Source organism: Narcine bancroftii, chromosome 8 (assembly GCF_036971445.1).
Source record: "Narcine bancroftii isolate sNarBan1 chromosome 8, sNarBan1.hap1, whole genome shotgun sequence".
Taxonomy (NCBI): Eukaryota; Metazoa; Chordata; class Chondrichthyes; order Torpediniformes; family Narcinidae; genus Narcine; species Narcine bancroftii.
In genome coordinates, this window is record NC_091476.1 from 38,331,803 (window position 1) to 38,353,870 (window position 22,068).

At 42.7% G+C, this 22,068-nt stretch overlaps 1 protein-coding gene across 6 annotated transcripts in view; it reads right to left on the minus strand.

The window, feature by feature from the left end:
* LOC138740600 (mitogen-activated protein kinase kinase kinase kinase 4) overlaps positions 1 to 22,068 on the minus strand; it is a 270,004-nt gene that overhangs the window by 204,788 nt on the left and 43,148 nt on the right. For all 6 annotated transcript variants that reach the window (XM_069893467.1, XM_069893469.1, XM_069893466.1 and 3 more), the window contains exon 3: positions 9,086 to 9,142. In XM_069893467.1, coding sequence (XP_069749568.1) covers positions 9,086 to 9,142 — 57 coding nt within the window. The remainder of the gene's footprint in view (positions 1 to 9,085; positions 9,143 to 22,068) is intronic.

Below are 22,068 nucleotides of genomic sequence, written 5' to 3' on the forward strand. Positions count from 1 at the left end.
AGATTAGGCACTGCTACTGGAAGGTGAAACAAGTTCAATATTAGGGGAAATATCACCTTTGCTTCTTTCAAGCATTTTCTGAGTTTTTCACATTTTCAGTATCTGTAATACTTTACATGGAAATATGACAGTACTTAAGATTCATCAAATAAGATGGAGATTGAAAACTCGGCTGAATGGTGCACAACAACAACCTTGCACTCAATGTCACTAAAACAAATTGTTGATGTCAGGAAAGCTAAAGGTATACAATTCAGTGATCACTGGGGGGATCAGAGGTGGAGAGAGTTCTTGGGAGTCACCATCTTGGGGGAATCTTCCCTGGACTCAACACATCAATGGCATTGTGAAGAAAGGACATCAGTGCCTTTACTTCTTCAGGAGTTTGCAGAGGTTTGTAATGACAGCATAAACCCTGGCAAATTTCTACTGAGCTGTGGTGGTGTGAGAGATAATAGAATATAGGAAGTAAAGCTAGTGTGAATGAAATAAGGAATACTAGATTAGAGGAAGTTAAGTAAGGATGAATTCCGATAAGAGGGTGAGGAAGGGTTACGCAAGTATAATAGAATAAGGGCCTTATAGTGATAGAAATAATTAGCAAGTTCTGCAGAATTAGTAAGTCCTGGGGGTTGAGATGTGTGAATAAGGACAAAGGCAGATTCATTAATAAGGACAATAACATGATGGGACCCAGACAGGATACCCCATGGTCTTTCAAGTTTACAGAAACTGGACTTAGGCAGACAGAATTACCAAATGCCAAACCAATCCAGGAGGCAGAAGAATGTTAAGGAGGGGAGGGTACCTCTACACTGAAATGAACTGTATAAAAATTGGGTGAGTCCCAGTATGTTTGTGTATTCCCATGGTAAGGGGAAGCACCCAACTTTGCACTGTTGTACAATAAATGTTCTTTGCTCTCAATTTTTGTCTCGAGCGAAATCCGTGAAGGTACTTCTGTTTCTCACAGTGGTAACCATAGACCGGCTGCATTATAGTCTAGTATGGGAACACTAATACCCTTAAGCAGAAAACCCTCCAAAAAGGTAGTGGAAACAGCCCAGGACAGTCAATACCCTCCCCACTATCGAGTGCAAATACAGGAAACACTGCTGTTGGAGGGCAGCAGCAATCAAAGACCCACACCACCCAGCACATGCTCTGTTCTCACTGCTCTGCTGCCATCAGGAAAGAGGTATAGGTGCTACAAGACCCGCACCACCAGGTTCAGGAACAGTTGCTACCCCTCAACGACAAATTCAATCAGGGACTCTTACTTGTTCACTTTATATTGATTTTCTTTTGTTCTCTCTGTATTGCCCACAGTTTGTTTACATTTGTCATGTTTAGTTTTTTTGTTTACACTGTGTAGTTAATTTTTTTGCACTTCCAATTAGTGATAATTCTGTTGCACCTGCGGGAAAAATGAATCTCAGGGGTGAATGTGATGTCGCACATGTACTCTGACAATAAATCTGAAATCCAAATTGGAGAAGTTCAAACTGTTGCCGTTGTTAACATGGGCATCCACCTTGTCAAAGATCTAAAGTTAAGTAACTTTCATTTGCAAGAATTTCTGGTTTGCATTTCAACAACTCCTGAATCTAGAACACAGTTGTACTTAAGCTCTTCCACAAGCCTAAAAAATTCAAAATCATTATTCTGAAACCATGGTAAAGCAACAAAAAGATTCATCTTACCCTAGCCACATTCCCTTCACTCCCCTCCAGTCAGTAAGAAAGTGAAAATGAGAGCCAGTTCATTGTCAAATACATTTCAAAATGCACATTGGTGCTGACGTTCTGACATGCTGTACCTCGACAGGCACTTGATTGCATTGTTTCTTCTATTGTGATAAAGAAACTTGGATTCTATTGTATCGTTTAACTATGTGAATTCCTTTGACTGGGGATGCAGAAGACTAAGTCAAATGTTAAAAATCATACTCTTCTGCAAAGTTCTGGAATTCTCTACAACTGTAGTACGATCCATCGGTACTGTAGATGATTAGAGGAATTCCATGTCTCTTAATGATCAACCATGCATCTGATCACGTCGACAGCAGACATGGTAGGAAGCAGCACCATCTCAGGATTGTCGATAATCAGTACTTCTTTCCATTCAGGTGGAACAGATCAGTCCCAACTGTCTGCCATGGCTCCTTTAACCGCTCTGCATGACGTTTCACATAGGTCTCAGCTCGAAACCATTCTGTCAAATGTCAGCATTTATCCTTGGCCAATCAACAGTAGTTCTGGCCCTCCTCTTGGATTTTTCCATTCCAAGGTGCCCTCATACAGTCTTTTCAGCATCTCTTGTCACAGTGAAGGAGGAATGATAATTCTGCTGTCTGAGTAGAAGCCAATTGACAACACTCAGCTCTGCTCTGATATTCACCTCTAGGCCATTTTACAGGTTCTCGATGACCTTCTGTAGAACTGTGTCTTTTTCTGTTTCAGCTGCAGTCTGCTTGGATTTCCTGTCAGATACAGGAAAAGATTTAGTGATCAGGTTCCTGTGGAGATTCGCATCTGTCTGTGGAATTCTTAATGTGTTGCACTCTGCATCATTGCCCTGGATAGCGCATCAGCCAGTACAATACGATTTCCTAGTATGTACACCAATTCAGTCACAATGTTGTAGCTTCATCATCAGACTTTGGATTTGCGATGACATCTCACTAAGATTTTTCTTGATTTTAGCTATTAATGACGTGGTCTGTCTCTGCTGGTAGGTAGACCATACACATAGTTGTTGAATTTCTCGAGTCCATAGACTAGAACTAGGCACTCTCTCTATCTGGACATATTGACATTCAGATGTCTCCTACAGCCTGAAGTAGTACAGCACATGTTCCATTCTTTGAAGCACCCTTAGATATTTTCATCCTTCTGGATGGGTCAAAGAACATCAAAAGTGCCAGTTCTGTAGTTAGAATAGTCTTTAGTTGTCCCCATTCTTCCTCATGGTTGGCCGTCCACTTGTGTTCACATTTGTCACGTAACAACCTCCTCAGGTACATTGAGGAAGGGCTCAAGCCCAAAACGTTGAAAATGTATCTTTACCTTTGCTACATAAAGGCACTGTTTGACCTGCTGAGTTTCTCCAGTATTTGTGTCTTTTTTTCCTCAGGTACACTGGTAAATTCATACCAAACCGGTCTTCCAAAACAATGAAATTGATCATTCCCAACACTCTCAATATGCTCTTTTTGTCAGTGGGACTAGGCATCTAGAATTGCTTTCATCTGATTCTTGTCTGGCTCCAAACCTACCTCTAACAGCTCATCTCCTAGAAAGGTTGATTTCTTTCACACCAATCTGAGATCTTGCTCTAGCTTTAATCCATTCTTCTGGATGCATTGTCAAACTTTAATAAGCCTTCATTGTGTTGCTCCTGAGTGGAACTTCATAGGATCATGTCATCCATGAACATGTGTAATCCATTTATGCCTGTTATGATGTGCTCCATTGTCCTATGGAACACCTCAGGAGCTGAGGAAATTCCAAAAGGCAGACCTAAACAGGAGTATCGGCTGAAGTGTATTGAATGTACAGTATTTTACACTATCTTCATGCAGTTTTAATTGCCAGAAAGCCTGAGATGCATCCAATTTGATGAAAAACTTTGCACCAGCCATTTCACTTGTAATTTTATCCTTCGTTGGAATCTGATAATGTTCCCTTTTTGTATTGGCATTCAAGTTTTTTGGATCCATGCACAATGCATAGGTCACTTCTTGTTGACACACCATTGAATCCACACATTTTGTGGGGCCGCCCTCTTTATGACCACTAGTGACGTCATTCTGTTGAGTTTTGAGGTTTTCTTTTATTGGTGCAGGAACCTGCCTTGGGGTGTGTACCACAAAAGGCTGTGCATCCTCCTTTAACTATAACTTACAGGTGAATGGTAGGACACCAAACACCTTGAAGATGTCTAGTAATTGATTCAGTATTTCTACCTATACTGTTCTGTTCATTAGTGCTGTTAATGCGATACACCCTCCTGACCAGGCCTAAGTTTTCACATACTTTGTCACCAGTCAGTCATGTTCATCTGGGACGACTAAAAAAAAATGGGGGTGCTCTTTACCTTTAACTTTCACCTTGAGTCTACATGTGCCTTTCACGTCAATGTGTTGTCCATTGTAGCCCTTGAGTTGAACAGAATTTGGATGGATGCGTGGCATCATCTTTGCCGATGAATCACAGATCAAATTGGCCTTTGATCTGGTGGTATTCAGTTTTGAAAAGAATACCTGCTTCATTTGCATGCAATATCACTGTCTGCTTGTCCTGCTCAACTGTTCAAGCTTGGCTGCTCAGTGACTGTTGGTTTGAAACCTCCCTGTGCTACCATGCCCTTGAAGAATGCATCAATGAGGGCAGTTTCTTCTGTAGTGTGCACACACTTTTTTGGTTTCCCTTTGGGAGAACCATTGCATAGTGATTCTGCCCTTTGCACTTGTTCTACACTTTTCATAGGCTGGATGTTGTTTTGATGCATGCGAGTACCACATCTTTTACAATTGAATGTCTCTCCATTTTTTTCTTGTTTCACATGTCTCATTCTCGGTTTATACATCCAGACACTGTGGCTACAGCTGTGCCTTCATTTTACCGGTGATTGCTCTCATCGAACTTTTTCACCTGCTGCAGAGCTAATTCACTCGCGTTGCATATCTTAACATCTCCAGCTAAGGTAAGCTTCATCTCTTGCAGCAATCTCTCTCTTACCCTCTTATCAATAATTCCGAGCACAGTTTGATCATTGAATCTTGAAGAAATCCAAAATTGCGTGTTCAATTTCAAGTCCATTAAAAATATTAACGCTCTCTGCCTGCAGCCGTGTGCACGAATGAAACAATTACCTCTTGAATGTTTAATGTTTATTTGGTAAGCATTGTTTATCAAACATCTTGATAACCTTGTTGAACTTGCCCTGGTCAGCTGCCTTGGCCAAAGCAAAAAAAGTGTTGCAAACCTCTAGTGCTGGAGTCCCGCCACAGTAAGTAGTAATGTAATCTTCCATGAATCCGCTTTGGTTTTGAGTCCAATGGCTTGCAGATAAAGCGTGAATCATTGTATGAACAACCGCGACTCGTGGTTGATATTCCCAGTCCAATTTAGAGACTCAGGAGGCTTCACACTTTCCATGTCTCCTGCTGATAAGCACACCTGGTACCATGTGATGTTTCTTCTGTTGTGATAAAGAAACTTGGGATCTTTTGGATTACTTATATTTTATTATCAATTCATGACCTTGTGAGACATCCATTTTGTGCATCTCACCTGAGGTAGGACATTCCATTTCCCACACCCTCTAGTGCTCAGAAGGATCACCACATTCATGGTATACATTAAAAAATATTAAACCCTAAAACAGAAAGATGAGTATTCAGTCACCATCGTGCAAAATAAGCAGCGTCACAGTGGGCGAGATCATAAACCACCAGATTCAAGGATATTTTCTTTCTTGCTGTTATCAGACGTCTGAATAAACCTCAAAATAGTAATGTTATGTTGCCTTTGAACTGTACCAACTGATCTCTCTCCAACTTGTTCTTTCTTACTTGTTGACCATGCCTAAGGTGTCTAACTTGTCTGCTCACCAAGCAACCTCCAAGACTGCCTCCTGGTACATGTGTCCATATGCTTGAACTTCAAACTTCTTAGCAGCAGTACATGCAGCTGAGGAGTCACAGGGCTGTACAACACAGAAGCCCTCATCCGTGTCACTCTTGGCTCATCCCACATGTCAGCAATTGACCATTTCTCTCCAAACCTTTCTTATCCGTGTACCCGTCAAAATGTCATTCGAAATGTATCGGGTGCTTAGGTTAATTGGGTGTAAATTGGGTGGCACAGACTCGTGGGCAAAAGTGGCCCTGTTACTGTGCTGAATGTCTAAATTTAAAAAATGAATCTTGTAAAACTTTCTCCAGCAGCTCATTCCATACACCCACCACCCTCTGTGGAGAACATTGCTTCTTGTGTCCCTTTTAAACATCGCCTCCCTCACCTCCGTGCTATGCCCTTTAGTTTTAGACTCCACTTCTCTAGGCTATTCATTGAAATTAAAAAAAACTTTTAGACATATAGCACGACAACAGCCCATTTCGGCCCACAAGTCTGTACTACCCAATTAACCTAAACCTCCAGTACATTTCAAATGGTGGGAGGAAACCCCAGGGAAAACCAATGCAGACACGGGGAGAACGTACAAACTCCTTTCAGACAACGTGGGATTTGAACCCAAGTCCCGATCACTGGTCCTGTGAAGGCTTTACATTAACAGCCTCGCCAACAATGCAGCCATTTGGAATGGAACACAAAGAAATTGATTCTCTCGTTTTAAGAGAAAGAAGCCCGGAAGCTGTCCATTGAGCCATGATAGTCCCTGTTTCTTTTCTCATTTCTTTTTATCATTTGCATTCTTATTCATTTCCTTAATGTTAGTGTTTGTTATTGTTATTGACATTGTAGTATGGACGAATTTTGTTTTATAGATGGGGGAGGGACGGTGGGCAATGACGCAGGCTTGTATATATAATAGAGAAAAGGAATACATCGGAGGATCTTTCCTGGAACCAACACACCAATGGCATCATGAAGAAAGCCTCTACTTCCTCAGGAGTTTGCGGAGAAGCTAGTGGAGTCGTTCAAGTGAACCGGTACGGACTTGAAAGGCCGACATGGCCTGTTTCCGTGCTGTAATCGGTTATATGGTTATAAGAACTGCAGATGCTAGAATCTAGGTGCAAAAAATGAGGAGCTAGTGGGATGTGGGTCAAGCAGCTGGAGATAAAGTGTCAGAGTTACAGTTCAGAACCCTTCATTAAAATGAAAGATGGAAAGGGAGGTAGCATGTTTAAAAAGGAGTTTTACAAGTTACATTAATGAGATAAGCTTTTGAACAAAATTGATTAGCAGCAGTTAATAAAGGAAGGATTCACATGGAAGGCATCTGCTAGATATGTACTCAATACCAATGGCACAGGAAGATTGGATACAGTTATCTCATACTCAATAGCCTGTACAAATGTTCACCCTTTGGAATATTGAATTGTTCTTGGCAAGATTTCAGCCAAGAGTTGGCCATCAGCTCCGTCCCACAATACTGCAAGAACTTGGCGGAACTCTTTTCTGCGCAATACCCATTTCCCTTCTGTCTTGGCACTCTCCAACCAGATGGCATTAACATCAACTTCTGGTTTCTGCTAGACCACTTCCCTTTCTCCCTCTTCCCTATCCAGCTGTCTCCTTTCCTCCAGCTCTCCACCCCTTCCCCCTCCAATCATAGATCTATCCCTCCACCCCCCATCTCCCTGATTCCTGTCGTGCTCTCCCTCTCTTATCCACCTATCATCTCTTGGTTGTGGTGCTCTCCACCCCCAGCAATTTATACAGGAGCCTGCCTATATTTTGCTCATTCCTAGATGAATGGCTGAAGCTCCTATTTGACCTGCTGAGTTTTGGCAGCATTGTGCCTTAACTTCAAATACTGCATCTGAAGACACTTGTGTTTTAATCCATTTCCTTTGTGTTCAATTCCATCATCATGGAGAAAAACCCTTCCCAGTCCTTCCTCATCTAAATGGCTGACTGAAAATTCTCTGCGCGGGGGGGGGGGGGGTAGTTAAGGTGGTGGCATCAAGGGAGAGTTCTGGCCAATCCCCCCTCTCCATGCTGATGGAAGACAAAATGAAAACCTTTGGTTTAAGTTGAAAGAAATGACACATGGACATGAAGCAATGTGGAATTCTGTGTTTCAATTGCAAGTGAAGTTAATTTCTACTACGTCATTGTTCATAAAGCAGTCAAGTTCTTCTCACTAGGCTTGCCTCCCCTCATTTTGGGAGACGTTTGAGAATTATAGGTGCCTAACCTTTCATCCGGATCATTGGGAGTGGACACCTGCTGTGGTTCAAAATCTTCTGAATTTCAGAATCATTTTGACTTCAGTCCCTTTAAACCCACCCACGTCGCAATGCCTTCTCTCTGCTCTGCCTCCCGCCCGAGTCGCGCTACTGCTTCTCCCCCCCCCCTTGCCTGCCCGAGTTGCGCTGCCATCCCTCTCCATCCCCACTCGCCCGAGTCGCGGTACTGTCTCTCTCCCCACCCACCCAAGTGGCACTAGTCTCTCTCTCCCTCCACCCCTTGCCTGCCCGAGTCACCCTTCACCCACCCGAGTCACACTGCTGTCTCTTTCCTCTCACCCACCCAAGTCGCACTGCCATTTCTCCCCCCGGCTCGAGTTGCACTGCCATCTCTCTTCCTCCCCCCCCCCCCCCAACCACTACCAGCGCCAAGGGAAGAGCCCCCTTCTCAGTTCCCCTGCACTAGCACAATGGTTTCAGCTGTGTGGGCAATTAAGAGTAGTGGCAACAGCAATTGAGCCACTGCCACCGGCTCTACTGAAAGTGTTGTGACACTGGATGGGCGCTAGTATAAAGCTATTCAGAGGCATTTATAAAGTAGCAGAATGATATGGGTCATGCTTGACAGGTAGGGGGTACTTTTAAAGTAATAATACCACTAATTAGCAATGTGAAACGTGACAGGATACACTAGAGTTGAGCGAGTGTCGCATTGGATCACGATTGGTGCCAAACTCCATCTTTGATGAGCAGATGTCTTCTACCGAAAAAAATGCCAGTTTTTTGAAGGCTGCCATTTTTCGGAATCCCAGGTAAAAGATTAGCATCGCGCGAACCGCTATACTATTATGGCACCAGCGACCCGGGTTCAAATCCAGCGCTGTCTGTAAGAAGTTTGTACGTTCTTCCTGTGTCTATATAGGTTTCCTCCAGGTGGGCCAGATTACTCCCACCTTTCAAATCTTACAGGGTTTGTTGGTTAATTAGGGTATGGGGGGGGGGGCACGAGCTTGATGGCCAAAATGACCTGTTCCAAAATAAAGTTGTCGAAACAGCACAATTTATTCCATGATATTGGGAGATGTAACAGTTATTTTTGCATTTTCCATAATATGCAAAGAAATCAAATGCTGCATTTTAAATGTAATCCATACGACAATTCATGGTCCAATAACCTCATCAAAAAAATTGCAAGCTCACCTCTGTGACATCCATGACCTTAATGGCTGCTAGTTGTCCAGTCTTCACATGGCGGCCCTGTAACAAAAGTATGAGAGAACCATGAGCTTAAAGGAAGTCAAAGAGTGAATTTTTGTTGATGTGAATACTCATTATGTTAGGAGTACACATTCTGGTGTTATGAGAGCAAATAAAACTTATATTTTTGTAAATTCTAGTTCCCCATGACACCAAATTATTTTTTTTATTAAAAGCAATGATCAGATTTTAAATGGGCATTATTAAATTACTCCTTACATCACTGAAAATCTTGGATTGGAATAATTTGAAATGTTTAACTTTGCAATGAAATTGAACTTGTTCTATGTAGAGCTTGGATGGATAGAATAACACCATTTTTCCCCATGTGAACATGCAAATAATTGGGTGATTAATTCATCAATAATGCAGAGACTAGAATAGATATTGGACATCTAATTTGCATCATGCATCAATGCTCACTTCAACCTTCAGGTGAAGGAGCCATGATTTTATCATGGGGCATTACTGCAGGTTTGGTTAAGTAAGTAGACTGGTTTCCTGAGAAGCTGTACCACTGCAAGTCTGATTACTTACCGTGAGTCACACAGAAGTTCTGGCACCTTGTTTGCATTTTATTTTAGCACCAAAGGTAACTGTACAAGACTAATCACTTGAAAGCAATATTTTAATTCATTTTCTACACAGCAGAAGGCAATTATTGCCATTAAAACCGGTCCCACCCAATTAATCTACCAATTTAGACAAGCATATGGAGGAATTTAAAGAAGGGTTTTATGGGAGGCAGGGTCTAAAGGTCAGCACAATATTGTGGGCTAAAAGGCCTGTACTGTACTGGTTTAAGTTCTATGTATCCCTGATTTGTTTTTAGAGGGTGGGAGAAACTGTATCACGCAGGGAAATCCAGAAAGAACGTTCAAAGTTCTTACAGATAGCACTGGATTCAAACTTGGGTCACCGATCCTGAGGTAGTGTGCACTAACTGCATTTTGTTCCAATTAAACATCAAAAAAATGCAATCTCTGACCCCTTGAAATTTGCATCAGTTCCAGCTTCTTTTCTGGATGTCTCATCCAAACATGTAGAATGGATTCATCACCCCACCCTACCCAGTTGTCTCTTTCTACCTCCAACTCATCTCTAATTGACCCGATTTCCTTTTCCATTCTCTATTGAATTTCTTTCTTCATCCTTGCATCTCAGTGATGGATGAGACTTGCTGATCTCATTATTAAGCAGGGACCCAGATGCCTTCCTACACTATGACCAACTCCAGCAACCTGCAGGGCAACATTATGTAGAGCTGAAGGAGGAAAGAAATCCAATCCAGCAGCACTGTCTGCAAGATGCCCACCTCTAGGAATTCCTGGTCAACATCTTGTACTCCATCAACAAGACTAAAGGTGGCCATACGAGGGACTGCAATGTTACTTGGCAGGACACGACTGAATAGGTGCCAAATGGCAAAGGATTAAGATTTAAAAAAAAAATGCTGATAACATCAAGAGGAAAAAATATGGAGCGGAAGCTTCAAATACATTGACTTCCTAAGCTACAACCTTTAAATTGGTATGTTTCTATTTAAAGTCTAATAAACGTGGGTTTTTTTTTTCTTTTACACACGTAATCTGACTGGAGTAAGGTTAAAGCCAATGTGTTCTTGTTATTGTCAATGGATCACAAGTTCTTTTTTCCTTCAATTGTGATTTGCACAGAAATGTATTTGGGCAGAACAAATAACTTAAGCCAACTCCATTGCATTTTAAGTGACTGGAAAAATCCTGCTTCATGATTCAATGAAGTAAAAGCCTTATATTTTATACAGTTTCCCATTCAAACTATTTCAAAGTGCTCGGCCACAGTAATTTTTTATCTGTGGTCACAGTTGCCATGCCGAAACTAATTTGTACACAGTTATTTTCCCACTGGACTGGTCAAGTTAAACATGGGGCTATCCGTGCAAAAATGAATCTTAAATGGCAGAGAAACAGAACATGAGACATAGCCCATAACTGGCCACCCATGAGGTGCTGTGTTTCATCAACAGCAGACTTGGACACCACTGTGAACTGCTGCCTGAAATGACTCAAATTGTAGGATGCATCATGACAGGAAGTACATAGGGCAATTTCCCAAAGGGCAAACAAAAGCCAGAAATGAGCACAAACACTTCACAGTGGGCTCATCATGGTTCCACCTGACCCCTTTTGTCCTTTACCTCACCATGATGGTCCCCTTCTAGCCTTTGTCTTCACTTATCAGCCTCTTCTCCCTGCATCTTCCTCCAGCTAGCCCCTCTATTCTCATCGTGCTCTCTCTCTCTCTTCTGTCCTTTTGCCTGGCATCTGGTTGTCTGTTATTCTTCACCCCTCCCTGATTTACAAATCCCCTACTGGTCCCTATCACATCCCTCTCACCTCGTCTTCATTACCGTGGCTACCACCCCCTTGCACTCAGTCTACATTGAAGACACTGGACTCAAAATGTTGACCATTGTCCTACCATTGATGCTCCTTCACCTGTTGAATTCCTCCTGTGGGTTGTTTCGTACACAAACTTCATTTTACATGCAACTGGCATACAAAGTTAACCAGTGGACTTTTTAAAAAATTTTTGAAAATATTTTCTGGTGGTCAGATTTGCTCACAGGCACCAGGCTCATTAATTGGTCACTTCCAACAGTCTGTGCACTTATTGACTCGTTTGCCCTTTTCAGATAAAGTGTTTAAAGCCAAATAAACATAGAACACAACAGCAGATCTGGTACAAGCCTTTCAACCTATATGGTGCCAACCAATATAAACATACGCCATAGTCAATCTATCTCTTCCCTTCATAGCCCACAATACTCCATTTTTTAAATTAAACAAACAGAAGCTAGCCAACCTGAGCAAGAAAAAGATTTCATTAAGCCATTTGCAAATCAGATGGGTTTTTCTTTGCAATTTTCTTGTTTCATGGTTCTCAACTTTTTCATCCACCAATTATCTTAAATGCATGAGACTATACATCATGAATGAGACGGTGTCATGTATGTATGTATGAAGGAGCTGCACTGAAATTCTTCCTTGCTGCTGCAATACAAGTACATAAAATACAACAACAGTATAAATTAACTTCCCATAATATGCCAAAACAAAACAAATAAATATCAAAGGATATACAAATATAATCAGCTTAAGTTAGTGTAAAGTGATGTTTGAATAGTGCAGATAGGTGTTTTGGCTACCTCTTTACTATCTTCTTCAGCATGATGCTGAAACAAGCCATGAAAGACCTCAACAATGAAGACGCTGTTTACATCCTGTACCGCACGGATGGCAGTCTCTTCAATCTGAGGCGCCTGCAAGCTCACACCAAGACACAAGAGCAACTTGTCCGTGAACTACTCTTTGCAGACGATGCCGCTTTAGTTGCGCATTCAGAGCCAGCTCTCCAGCGCATGACGTCCTGTTTTGCGGAAACTGCCAAAATGTTTGGCCTGGAAGTCAGCCTGAAGAAAACTGAGGTCCTCCATCAGCCAGATGCCCACCATGACTACCAGCCCCCCCACATCTCCATCGGGCACACAGAACTGAACACGGTCAACCAGTTTACCTACCTTGGCTGCACCATTTCATCTGATGCAAGGATCGACAAAGAGATAGACAACAGACTCGCCAAGGCAAATAGCGCCTTTGAAAGATTACACAAAAGAGTCTGGAAAAAACAACCACCTGAAGAAACACGCAAAGAACAGTGTATACAGAGCCGTTGTCATACCCGCGCTCCTGTTCAGCTCCGAATCATGGGTCCTCTACCGTCATCGCCTACGGCTCCTAAAACACTTCCATCAACGCTGTCTCCGCTCCATCCTCAACATTCATCGGAATGACTTCATCACCAACATCGAAGTACTCGAGCTGGCAGAGTCCGCAAGCATCGAATCCACGCTGCTGAAGACCCAACTGCACTGGGTGGGTCACGTCTCCAGAATGGAGGACCATCGCCTTCCCAAGATCGTGTTATATGGCGAGCTCTCCACTGGCCTCTGAGACAGAGGTGCACCAAAGAAGAGGTACAAGGACTGCTTAAAGAAATCTCTTGGTGCCTGCCACATTGACCACCGCCAGTGGGCTGATATCGCCTCCAAATGTGCATCTTGGCGCCTCACAGTTCGGCGGGCAGCAACCTCCTTTGAAGAAGATCGCAGAGCCCCCATCACTGACAAAAGACAAAGGAGGAAAAACCCAACACCCAACCCCAACCAACCAATTTTCCCTTGCAACCACTGCAACCGTGCCTGCCTGTCCCGCATCAGACTTGTCAGTCACCAATGAGCAGACGTGGACATACCCCTCCATAAATCTTCGTCCGTGAAGCCAAGCCAAAGAGAAGGGTAGTAAAAGGAACTTGAAGAATTTTGATGGTTTTTGGGAAAAAAAACTTCTTGAATCTGGATGTGCTAGACTTCAGGTTTCTACACCTGAAGATAACAGCAAGGAGAGGGCGATGAGGGTCCTTTATGATACTGGCCAACTTCTTGAGGCAGCACCTCAATGTTTTCAATGCTTGTGATTGCCTTGGCAAGGTTTGCCACTTTCTGCAGCCTCGTCTTCCAGTGGACCCTGGGAAAGCAGGGAGTGCAGTTGTTAGGCAGTTGACTCCATTCAGGCTTTAAACAGCCTGTTAAAGGAACCAATGGCACTTTAAAAACAAATCCTGCAACCACGAAGGTCTGTGATCTTTCAACCAAGATGGCAATACCTGTGCTGGGCAAGTGTAGCACAAGGGATTGTAGATTCCAAGAGCAATGAACTGCCACAGGGCACCAGAAAATAGAGACAGGGAGAACACCCCCCCAGTTGGGATAGAGAAGCACGAGAGACTACCCTACAGGGAAAGGGACCAGGGCAGCAGAGCAGCGAGGGGCTGAGCAGCTGAAGGACCCACACAGGCTGCGGGCTGCTTGCACTCGAAGAACTCACACCAAGCTGCAAGAGACTGCAAGAGAATGCCAAGAGCAAGAAGGAATTCAGACACTAAAGGCTTCCTGATCCTTTTGAAGATTTAGATCTGGAGCTCGTGCTGCCGATAGTTTGAAATGGAGTCCTTGCGGCTCCCGAAGCACTGGAAGGGAATTCATGGATGCTGTTTCTGCAGGGACTTTCTTTTGCTTCTTTTTCTCCCATTGTTAGAGGTGCGAGGCAATGCTCATGATGACTCAGTTTGCCTTACGGCAGACAAAAGTTGAAGTACATCATATGTACTTACATTTTTAATGTATTAATTACTACATGACAGTAAAGGAACATTTGAATCTTTAAAACCTCCAGACCGCAAGTTGAGAAATGCAAGAGAACTAGATTAAGATTAAAGTAGCTCACAATCAGCCTTAATCATGGGCGATTTCTGATGAACAGAATAAAGGAATGCTAGGTATTGGAACCCGGATGCAAAAGAGTGCCAAAGGCTTCCTGATTTTGTTGGAGGTTCAGATCTGGTGTTCGGCTGTTGACGTTTGGACTGGTGTCCTCGTGTCTGCAAAGGCTACGAGAGTGCTGCAGACGAATGCACAGACTCTCAGTGACTCTTTCGCTTCCCTTTCTTGGACTCCTTACGGTAGCCTAAAGTAAATTCAGTGTAATATTACAAAAGTAAATTACAAAATTCTGTAGACAGTGGTTGAAGTAAAAACACAAAATGCTGGAGAAATTCAGCTGGTCAAACAGTGTCCTTTACATAACGAAGGTTAAAAAAATACCTTTTTACCTTCAAGCCCCAAACGTTTTGGGATCGAAGGTAAAAAGGTTTTTTTTAAAAAAAAACCTTGCTCTGTAAAGGACACTGGCCAGCTGAGTTTCACCAGCATTTTGTGTTTTTACTTAATGTATATTATACATGTTTTAATTACATGACAATAAAGGAATCTTGAATTTTGAAAATTAGAATACTGCCACTTCAAAATATGATGGTGCATTAAATTGGTGAGTGGCTCAAATTCACGTTGGAATAAGAAACATTTAGCAAAGTGATTCACCAGTGAAAGAATGTTGTGTTGCTCCCATAATTCTCTGCCACAAACTTCTGTTCAGGATTTACATTCCAGGAAACACATTGACTAAGGAAATACTGATCGGATCTTATATTAAACTTGCTGATTGGGTTTTTTTCCGCACACTTATTCTTTAAGTAAACACCGTTGGGCTTCAAGTGTGAAGTACTCCTGGGTGCAGAGTCTGAGTTATGTTGGTTCAAGGCCGACGAGAGCATAATGCATGCTGAGAATCCCGTGCTGTAATGGTGTTCTGAACTGACTGAAGGACCACCTTGCAGATAGGATTTTAAATCGAGCCCCCGATGTTCCATTTCAAAGGGATGTTGAGAATTGCATAGTACTGCCCAAAGATCAGAGGAGTTCATCCCCATGTTTTTATATTTCTGCACATCATAGAAAGGTGTCACCTTGGCTTTGCTTTCTTTCAGGAAAAGCCTCTTCTCTCCACATCAACCTCTCCCAGCTATTGCATGCATACTCAGGTTGACTTACACTGGACAATTGACCTACCAACCCATAAGTTTGGGATGCAAGTTTCTGTAACAGAGTTACAGTATGGAAACTGATCTTTGGACCAACTTTGGCAGGTTGTCCACCCAAGTTGGCCTTGTATGACTTCATATGGCCCATGTCCATCTGAACCTTTCATATCCATAATTCAATTTTTATATCAATTGTATTCTGCTTGGAGTTTCTGATAGAATCGTGGAAGGCTTACAAGAGCCATTGAGTGCATGCAGCATACAAAAGGCCCCTATGGCCAAATCATCCATTCTGACTGCCCATTTAGACCATATGCTTCCAAGTCTTTCCTATCCATATAGCAGTCCAAATATTATTTGCATGTTGTAATTATACCCGCCTCCTGCGCTTATTCTGGTAGCTCGTTAAGAATCAGTATCCAAATTTCTTGTTATGAACATTGTTACAGAGTTCTGTATTGACCTATGTGTTTTGTGGTTTTATGTTTAAAAAGTGACAGTTTGCCTTTAAGAGCCAAGGTGAAGGTGGACTGCTGAGAGAGTGGGAGACGGACTGGGCATGTGAAGAAAATGACCTAAAAATTGCTGGACTTGGACGATAAACCACCACTGGTTGGTGCTGTGGAGTGGAAGGTGGCCCAGAGAATGAGTCATGGTCTGGAGGACAGTTTAGAATGTTGGGCATTTTAAAAGGGATGAACATTCTGAAGGCAGCCAGAAGGATCCGGACCAAGCCAGTGGTTCCTCTCACACAAGAGAAGTTCGAATTTTGTGCACTCTCTCAAACATCTTTTGGCTTCAGTTTACCAAACAAACTGAATTTTGTTTATGATCTTTGCTTCAGTTGAGATCGAAGTTTTGAGTCTTGTGTGTTTTGTGTCTAAGTTTTTCTGTGGGCTGGTTGGAAGTGTAGCTTAGACTTTGATTATGTATGTTATATTTAGGCTGGGGAATTTATTAGTTTTACACTGTAATAGAAATTTGCATAGTAACCAGTGGGCATTGTTATAAGGGGGGGGGGTTGAATTCATTGTTTTGCAGAAGCACTATTGTGAATTACAGGGGCAAAATTGCTGCAAATTACATTTCTGCAAAGACATCATTTAAATAAATTAGTGCAAAGGAAGAGAAAAAAAATGAAGTCATGTCTGTCATTCATTGTGCATTCAGAAATCTTATGGCAGAGGAAAGAATCTGGCCTTTGCCGTTAGGTGCTAGTCTTCATGCTGCTACCAGCCCCCCCCTCACTGTTAGCAGCATGAAGAGGGTATAGCCTGGGTAGTGAGGGTCTTTGAGGATAGAGGTGGTTTGCAGATACTTTGTACTCTACAAGTGAAAAAGTTACTCAGGTCATTTTTAAAACTCTTTCCTTTGTTACAAGCCCAGAGGTCCCCAAAACCCAGCAGCAGCAGCTATTCACCAAGACAAATGGTTACTTAAAGGTAGCTTTTAATCATCTTTAAACATGAAAACAGAATCACACTTTAACTCATCATTATCAACTTAACTAACCTAACTTAACCCCCTAATTCTAAGCGCACGTGTATGTAATGTGTGTGCAAGTTCAGAAAAGTTCTTGGATTTACAATCTCACTTCTCATTCGTCCAAGTTTACTGGTTCCAGGCAATTTTTATACTGTGCACAGAATTTTACATTTATGAAGTTCACCAGGCTTTGGTGCTTGAAAGGTAAATGGTTACCGCTCAGGAAGGTTCTTGCCAGTTTTCAGAGAGAGATTTGATGTTCGCTGGACACCCACAACTGATTCCTTTTAAATCAGCCACTTCAGTGTCTTGCCAAAGAAACTTTCCCCATCAGGGCTTTCTAGATGATAATGCCTTTCTTTCAGGTCACCACAAAGTTCCTTTTTATTTCTCTTATTTCAAGTATAACATTGGACAGCCAGTCCTCTCTTTTATGGACCACAAGGGCTTTGACCAGGCTGAATTAAGCACTCCCCTCTTCCAAATGGGGGTTTTTCCACAAGTTTTCCAGCTTGTCCTTTTCCAGTCCCAGCTGTTGCAGCTGACAATAAAACTGCAGAACTGATCTTTCTTTCTCAGAGTTTCCCCCTCCTTGCTTGCAAAACCACGGGACCCTCTTAGAACATCAAACAGCACTCCCAGAAGGACTGCGACTCCAAACCTAATCCTTTGAGTTCTTTCATCTGTTGCTTTTCAAAACAACAACCTATTAGTGAAGTCTCTTGGGCATTTTCCAAAGCTTTTGTGTTTCTTGGAGCCAGCCTGTCTTGCTTGAGCAGAGCTCCAGTATTTTAAATGAAATCTGTTTTGAAGTGTAACCTACACTAAAAAAAAAATCTGCCCAAATTTATCTCCCAAAAACATACCAATGTCCGGTTACACCTTTCATCTTAAACTATGGCCTCATGTTCGAGAATCCCTGGGGCAAAAAAAATCTGATAACTCACTTTACCCATGCCCTTCATGATTATATGAACCTCTGTAAGGTCATCCCTCAGCCATCTACACTGAGAAATTAAGACACAGCCTCTCCAATCTCTCTTTAACTATAATCCTGGATATATGCTGGTTAATCTCCTCTTCACCTCTTCCAGCTTATTGATATCCCTCTTATAGCTGGGTGCCCATAACCAGACAGTATTCCTCATCTCGCCAATGATTTGTATAGGTGTTTCAAGTGGTTCCAAACTTTGAAATATCTCACCCAATGCCTGCCAATTTCCCCTTCACCACCTGGTCCATCCGAAAGACCACCTTTATGGAAACATGCACCTCTATCCCTTGGTCTCTCTGCTCTACAACACCCACCAGGGACCTGCCATATACTGTGCACATCTTCCAACTTCCTAAAGTGCAAACCTCACAGTTGTGAGGGTTAAACTCCATTTGCCACTCCTTGGCCCACCTTCCTACCCAATCTTGATCCTGTTATAAACTGGGATATTCTTCAGGACACGAACCAAACTTTGGTGTCATCTGAAAACTTCTGAGGGAAACTGCACAGTGATAGGGAAAACATGCAAATTTCACCCAGATGGCATTGAAGGTCAGAATTGAAGGTGGGTCACTGGACCCATGAGCCAATAGCTCAACGTTCCACTGCACCAGCCATTTCTGTTACTACCTAACACTTGCCCCAAGCACTTAAAACATGACTGGTTATTGCCATCTTGTAGACATGGAGCCAGGCTATATGCAAATAGGAAACTTTCCTGCACAACAGTTATGCTGATGCCATGAAGGAACTTTATTGGCTGTAAGGTATTGTGGGGTCATAGGGAGGACCCTTTTTATTTTCCCTCTCATTACATTTGCTTCCCAAGTCCAAGATCAACACTATGAAAGGAAATCACCAATTTCCTGGTTTGACATTAAATCATATTCAAGTGAATGACACTTCCATTTTGCCTTTCTGTTTCACAACTTACAACAAATAAAAGCTGATTTTTCCAGACTTAATATTTCAGATTTTGTTTCCAGTTTAAAAATGATGATTCAGGGAGTATATAGTGGAGAAGTAATGAAAGGAAATTGTGCAAATATTGCCAGGGATAGATTCATTACATCTGGATTTCCTGTTATCTCTTTCACTATATTGGACACTCCACCTATTTCATGTTCTTAAGCAGGAAGGTGACAAAAGTGAGCCAAGAGTTGGAATAAGTACATTCCCCTCTCCCTCCTCCTGCTCCTCTTTCATGCCACTTTCCCAGTTCCCAGAGCAACAACCAGGACCAGAGTAGCAAGCAGATCCTGACCATGGGATTATGGTCACATTCAATGTTCCTTTGAGATAGAATAGAGAGAACATTGCAGAATGGTGCAGGTCCTTCAGCCCACAATGCTATGCAGACCTATGCAAACCTACTCCACAACAATCTCACCCTTCCCTGCCTCACACGTCTAACCCTTCATTTTTCTTACATCCACGTGCCTGCCCAAGAGTCTTTTGAATGTCGCTATTGTACCAGACTCCACCAGCACCCCGGCACCTAGCACTGAGTAAAAATGTGCATCAATGCCTTCCTTCCATCATCAAGTCACGAGGATGTTAGCTGATGAATGGCAGTGTTCAATTTGATTTGCAACATCCTAGGTGATGAAAGGATTGTGGTCTGCAAATGCAACAAGACTTGGCCAGTATCCAGGCATGAGCAGATATTGGGAAGCAAAATTTGCAACGAACAATGAACATTTTCATTAAGAGTGATACCAACAACATGTCTTTGTCAATCTGTGAGTTCAAAGAGTCCTCACATCTCTATGCAAAGCACAATCACAAGTGTGATGGAATAATCCACACTCGTGTGGACACGTGCACAGATCCAATCACAATACTCCACGCTTATATGGTCATGCACATGGGTCCAATCGCACCATGCAGAATCCATCAAGCTAGTTGGGTGACACTCCATCTATCATTCCTGCAAAACTGTGTGTGCCTGAAAGGTATGCTGTCTACAGCATGTACTGCACCAACTCCTTCAACAGATTGACTGAGAGGACAGGGGTGACAGATAGTTTTAGACTTCCCCACTTGTCTGATTTTCTCTAAGTCACATGCTAGCTTCACCTAGCAAAATTTCTCCCTTTCAATTGCTGGGTCAAGATCCTTGGGGTGGGGGGTGTGTGGGGAAGACCAGGAAAAAGAACCTTCACCATATGGACTCCTGCAATTCAGGATGGCAGCTCATACCCACCTTCTTAGATACCTGAGAATGTTTTTTTTTTTAAAAACCCCATCAGCCTTGCCAAAATCATCAATGCCTCCTAAATGAGCAAAACAACAAAAAAACCCAAATTCTACAGATGAATCACAAGCAGTTGAGAAGCACAAATGCATAATGTGCCAGTGCTATCATACTTCGATGTACCAGATTTTGATCTGGAAACCTTGAGGTCAAGTTCAAATCCCAGCCATGCAGTTGAAGTCCTTGCCTCCACTCAATGCAATCTGGCAATCAAATTCATTCTGACCAGCAGTATAATTTCATGGGTTGTTGAGTGACTTTGGCTCGTTAGTGGCACTCTCACCTCTGAATCAGAAGATTTGAGGGGTGAGCCTTATTTCAGGAATGAGTACAAAACCCAAACCAGCCTTCTGGTGCAGGACAAAGGAAATGTCACCCAGCCCTTGCATCAGGTGTTACTTTTATCCACCTTCATGGGAGAGCACAAGGCATCAAACTATCCTATTCAGTTATTAACCTTGTCATTATTTCATCTTCACCCTGTAGGTGCTTGCTGCACACAAAAGCCTATCAATTTTCCTATGTGTCAGCCACATTACACCTCAAGAACCCCATCACCAAGTGCTGTAAATATTCCTGTGGTAATCAAGCTTCCTTCAGACAACTAATATGAGCAGGGGTCAGCCATTTGGCCCATCAAGCCTTCTCCATTCTTCACAAACTTCATGTCTGATCTGGACATAGACTCATCTTCACTTTCCTGTTCCCCATGACCCTTAACTCTCTCCCCCCCCCCCCCCATTCCCTGTCAGTGTATATGAATGCATTCAATAAGGCAGCCTCCACTGCTTCATTGAGCATACAATTTCACATAGTCACTATTTCTCTGAATGAACCAGTTCCTCCTCATCTCTCTCTTTCCTCTACCCCCTAAATTTTGAGGCAAAGTCCCCAAGAGATGTGGCAATAACTGGACTGTTTTCCTCATCTTAGGACCATACAAGACACCAGCCATTCTCAACAGGACTCCTCCTCCTGAAGGAAACCCACATAACACAGGGAGTATGTACAAACTCCTTACAGACAGCGCCAGATTCAAACTTGGGTTACTGGCACGGTAAGAGCATTGCACTAACTGCTACACTAGCCATGCCACCCTCATATGCCAATCTAGCTCTTTTTCGAAGGCCTCTATCAGTTTCATCACCCCTTTCCAAATTAATTTTGGATCAAAACTAGCTTTTTTTTTAAAAAATAGAAAATGGTTCTCTATTCATTTTCCTTATGTGTGAGAAAACTTGTGCCAAAAATTCAGATCTGTTCTGAATCGACTCGACTTGTACGCCTTTACAGACATGAAAGATGGCAGAAGCTGGACTCTAGAGCGAAAAAAAACCCAAAACGTTGAAGGAACTCAGCAGGTCAAGCAGCATCTGTGAGGGCGTGTGGAGGGAAATGCTGATATTTGAGGTCAAGAGCCTGCATCAGGACTGAAAGGGGAGAGGGATGATAGCTAGGTGAAAGGAAGTAGTGAGACAGGGGCCGGTAAGCAAATTGGTGGACCAAGGAGGGGTGTAGGTGATGAGCAGATAGACCAAGGAATGGAGGAATAGGAGGCAGGTGAGTGATAGATGGAGGCAAGCAAAAGATAGATGGAGAGAGGGAAGGGAGTGCCTGACAGGTGCTGAGGGTGTCAAGTGGGGACACAACAGCCACTAGGGCTGGTATCTTGGGAATCCCAAGGGGATGGTGGGGAAAGTGAATGGGTGG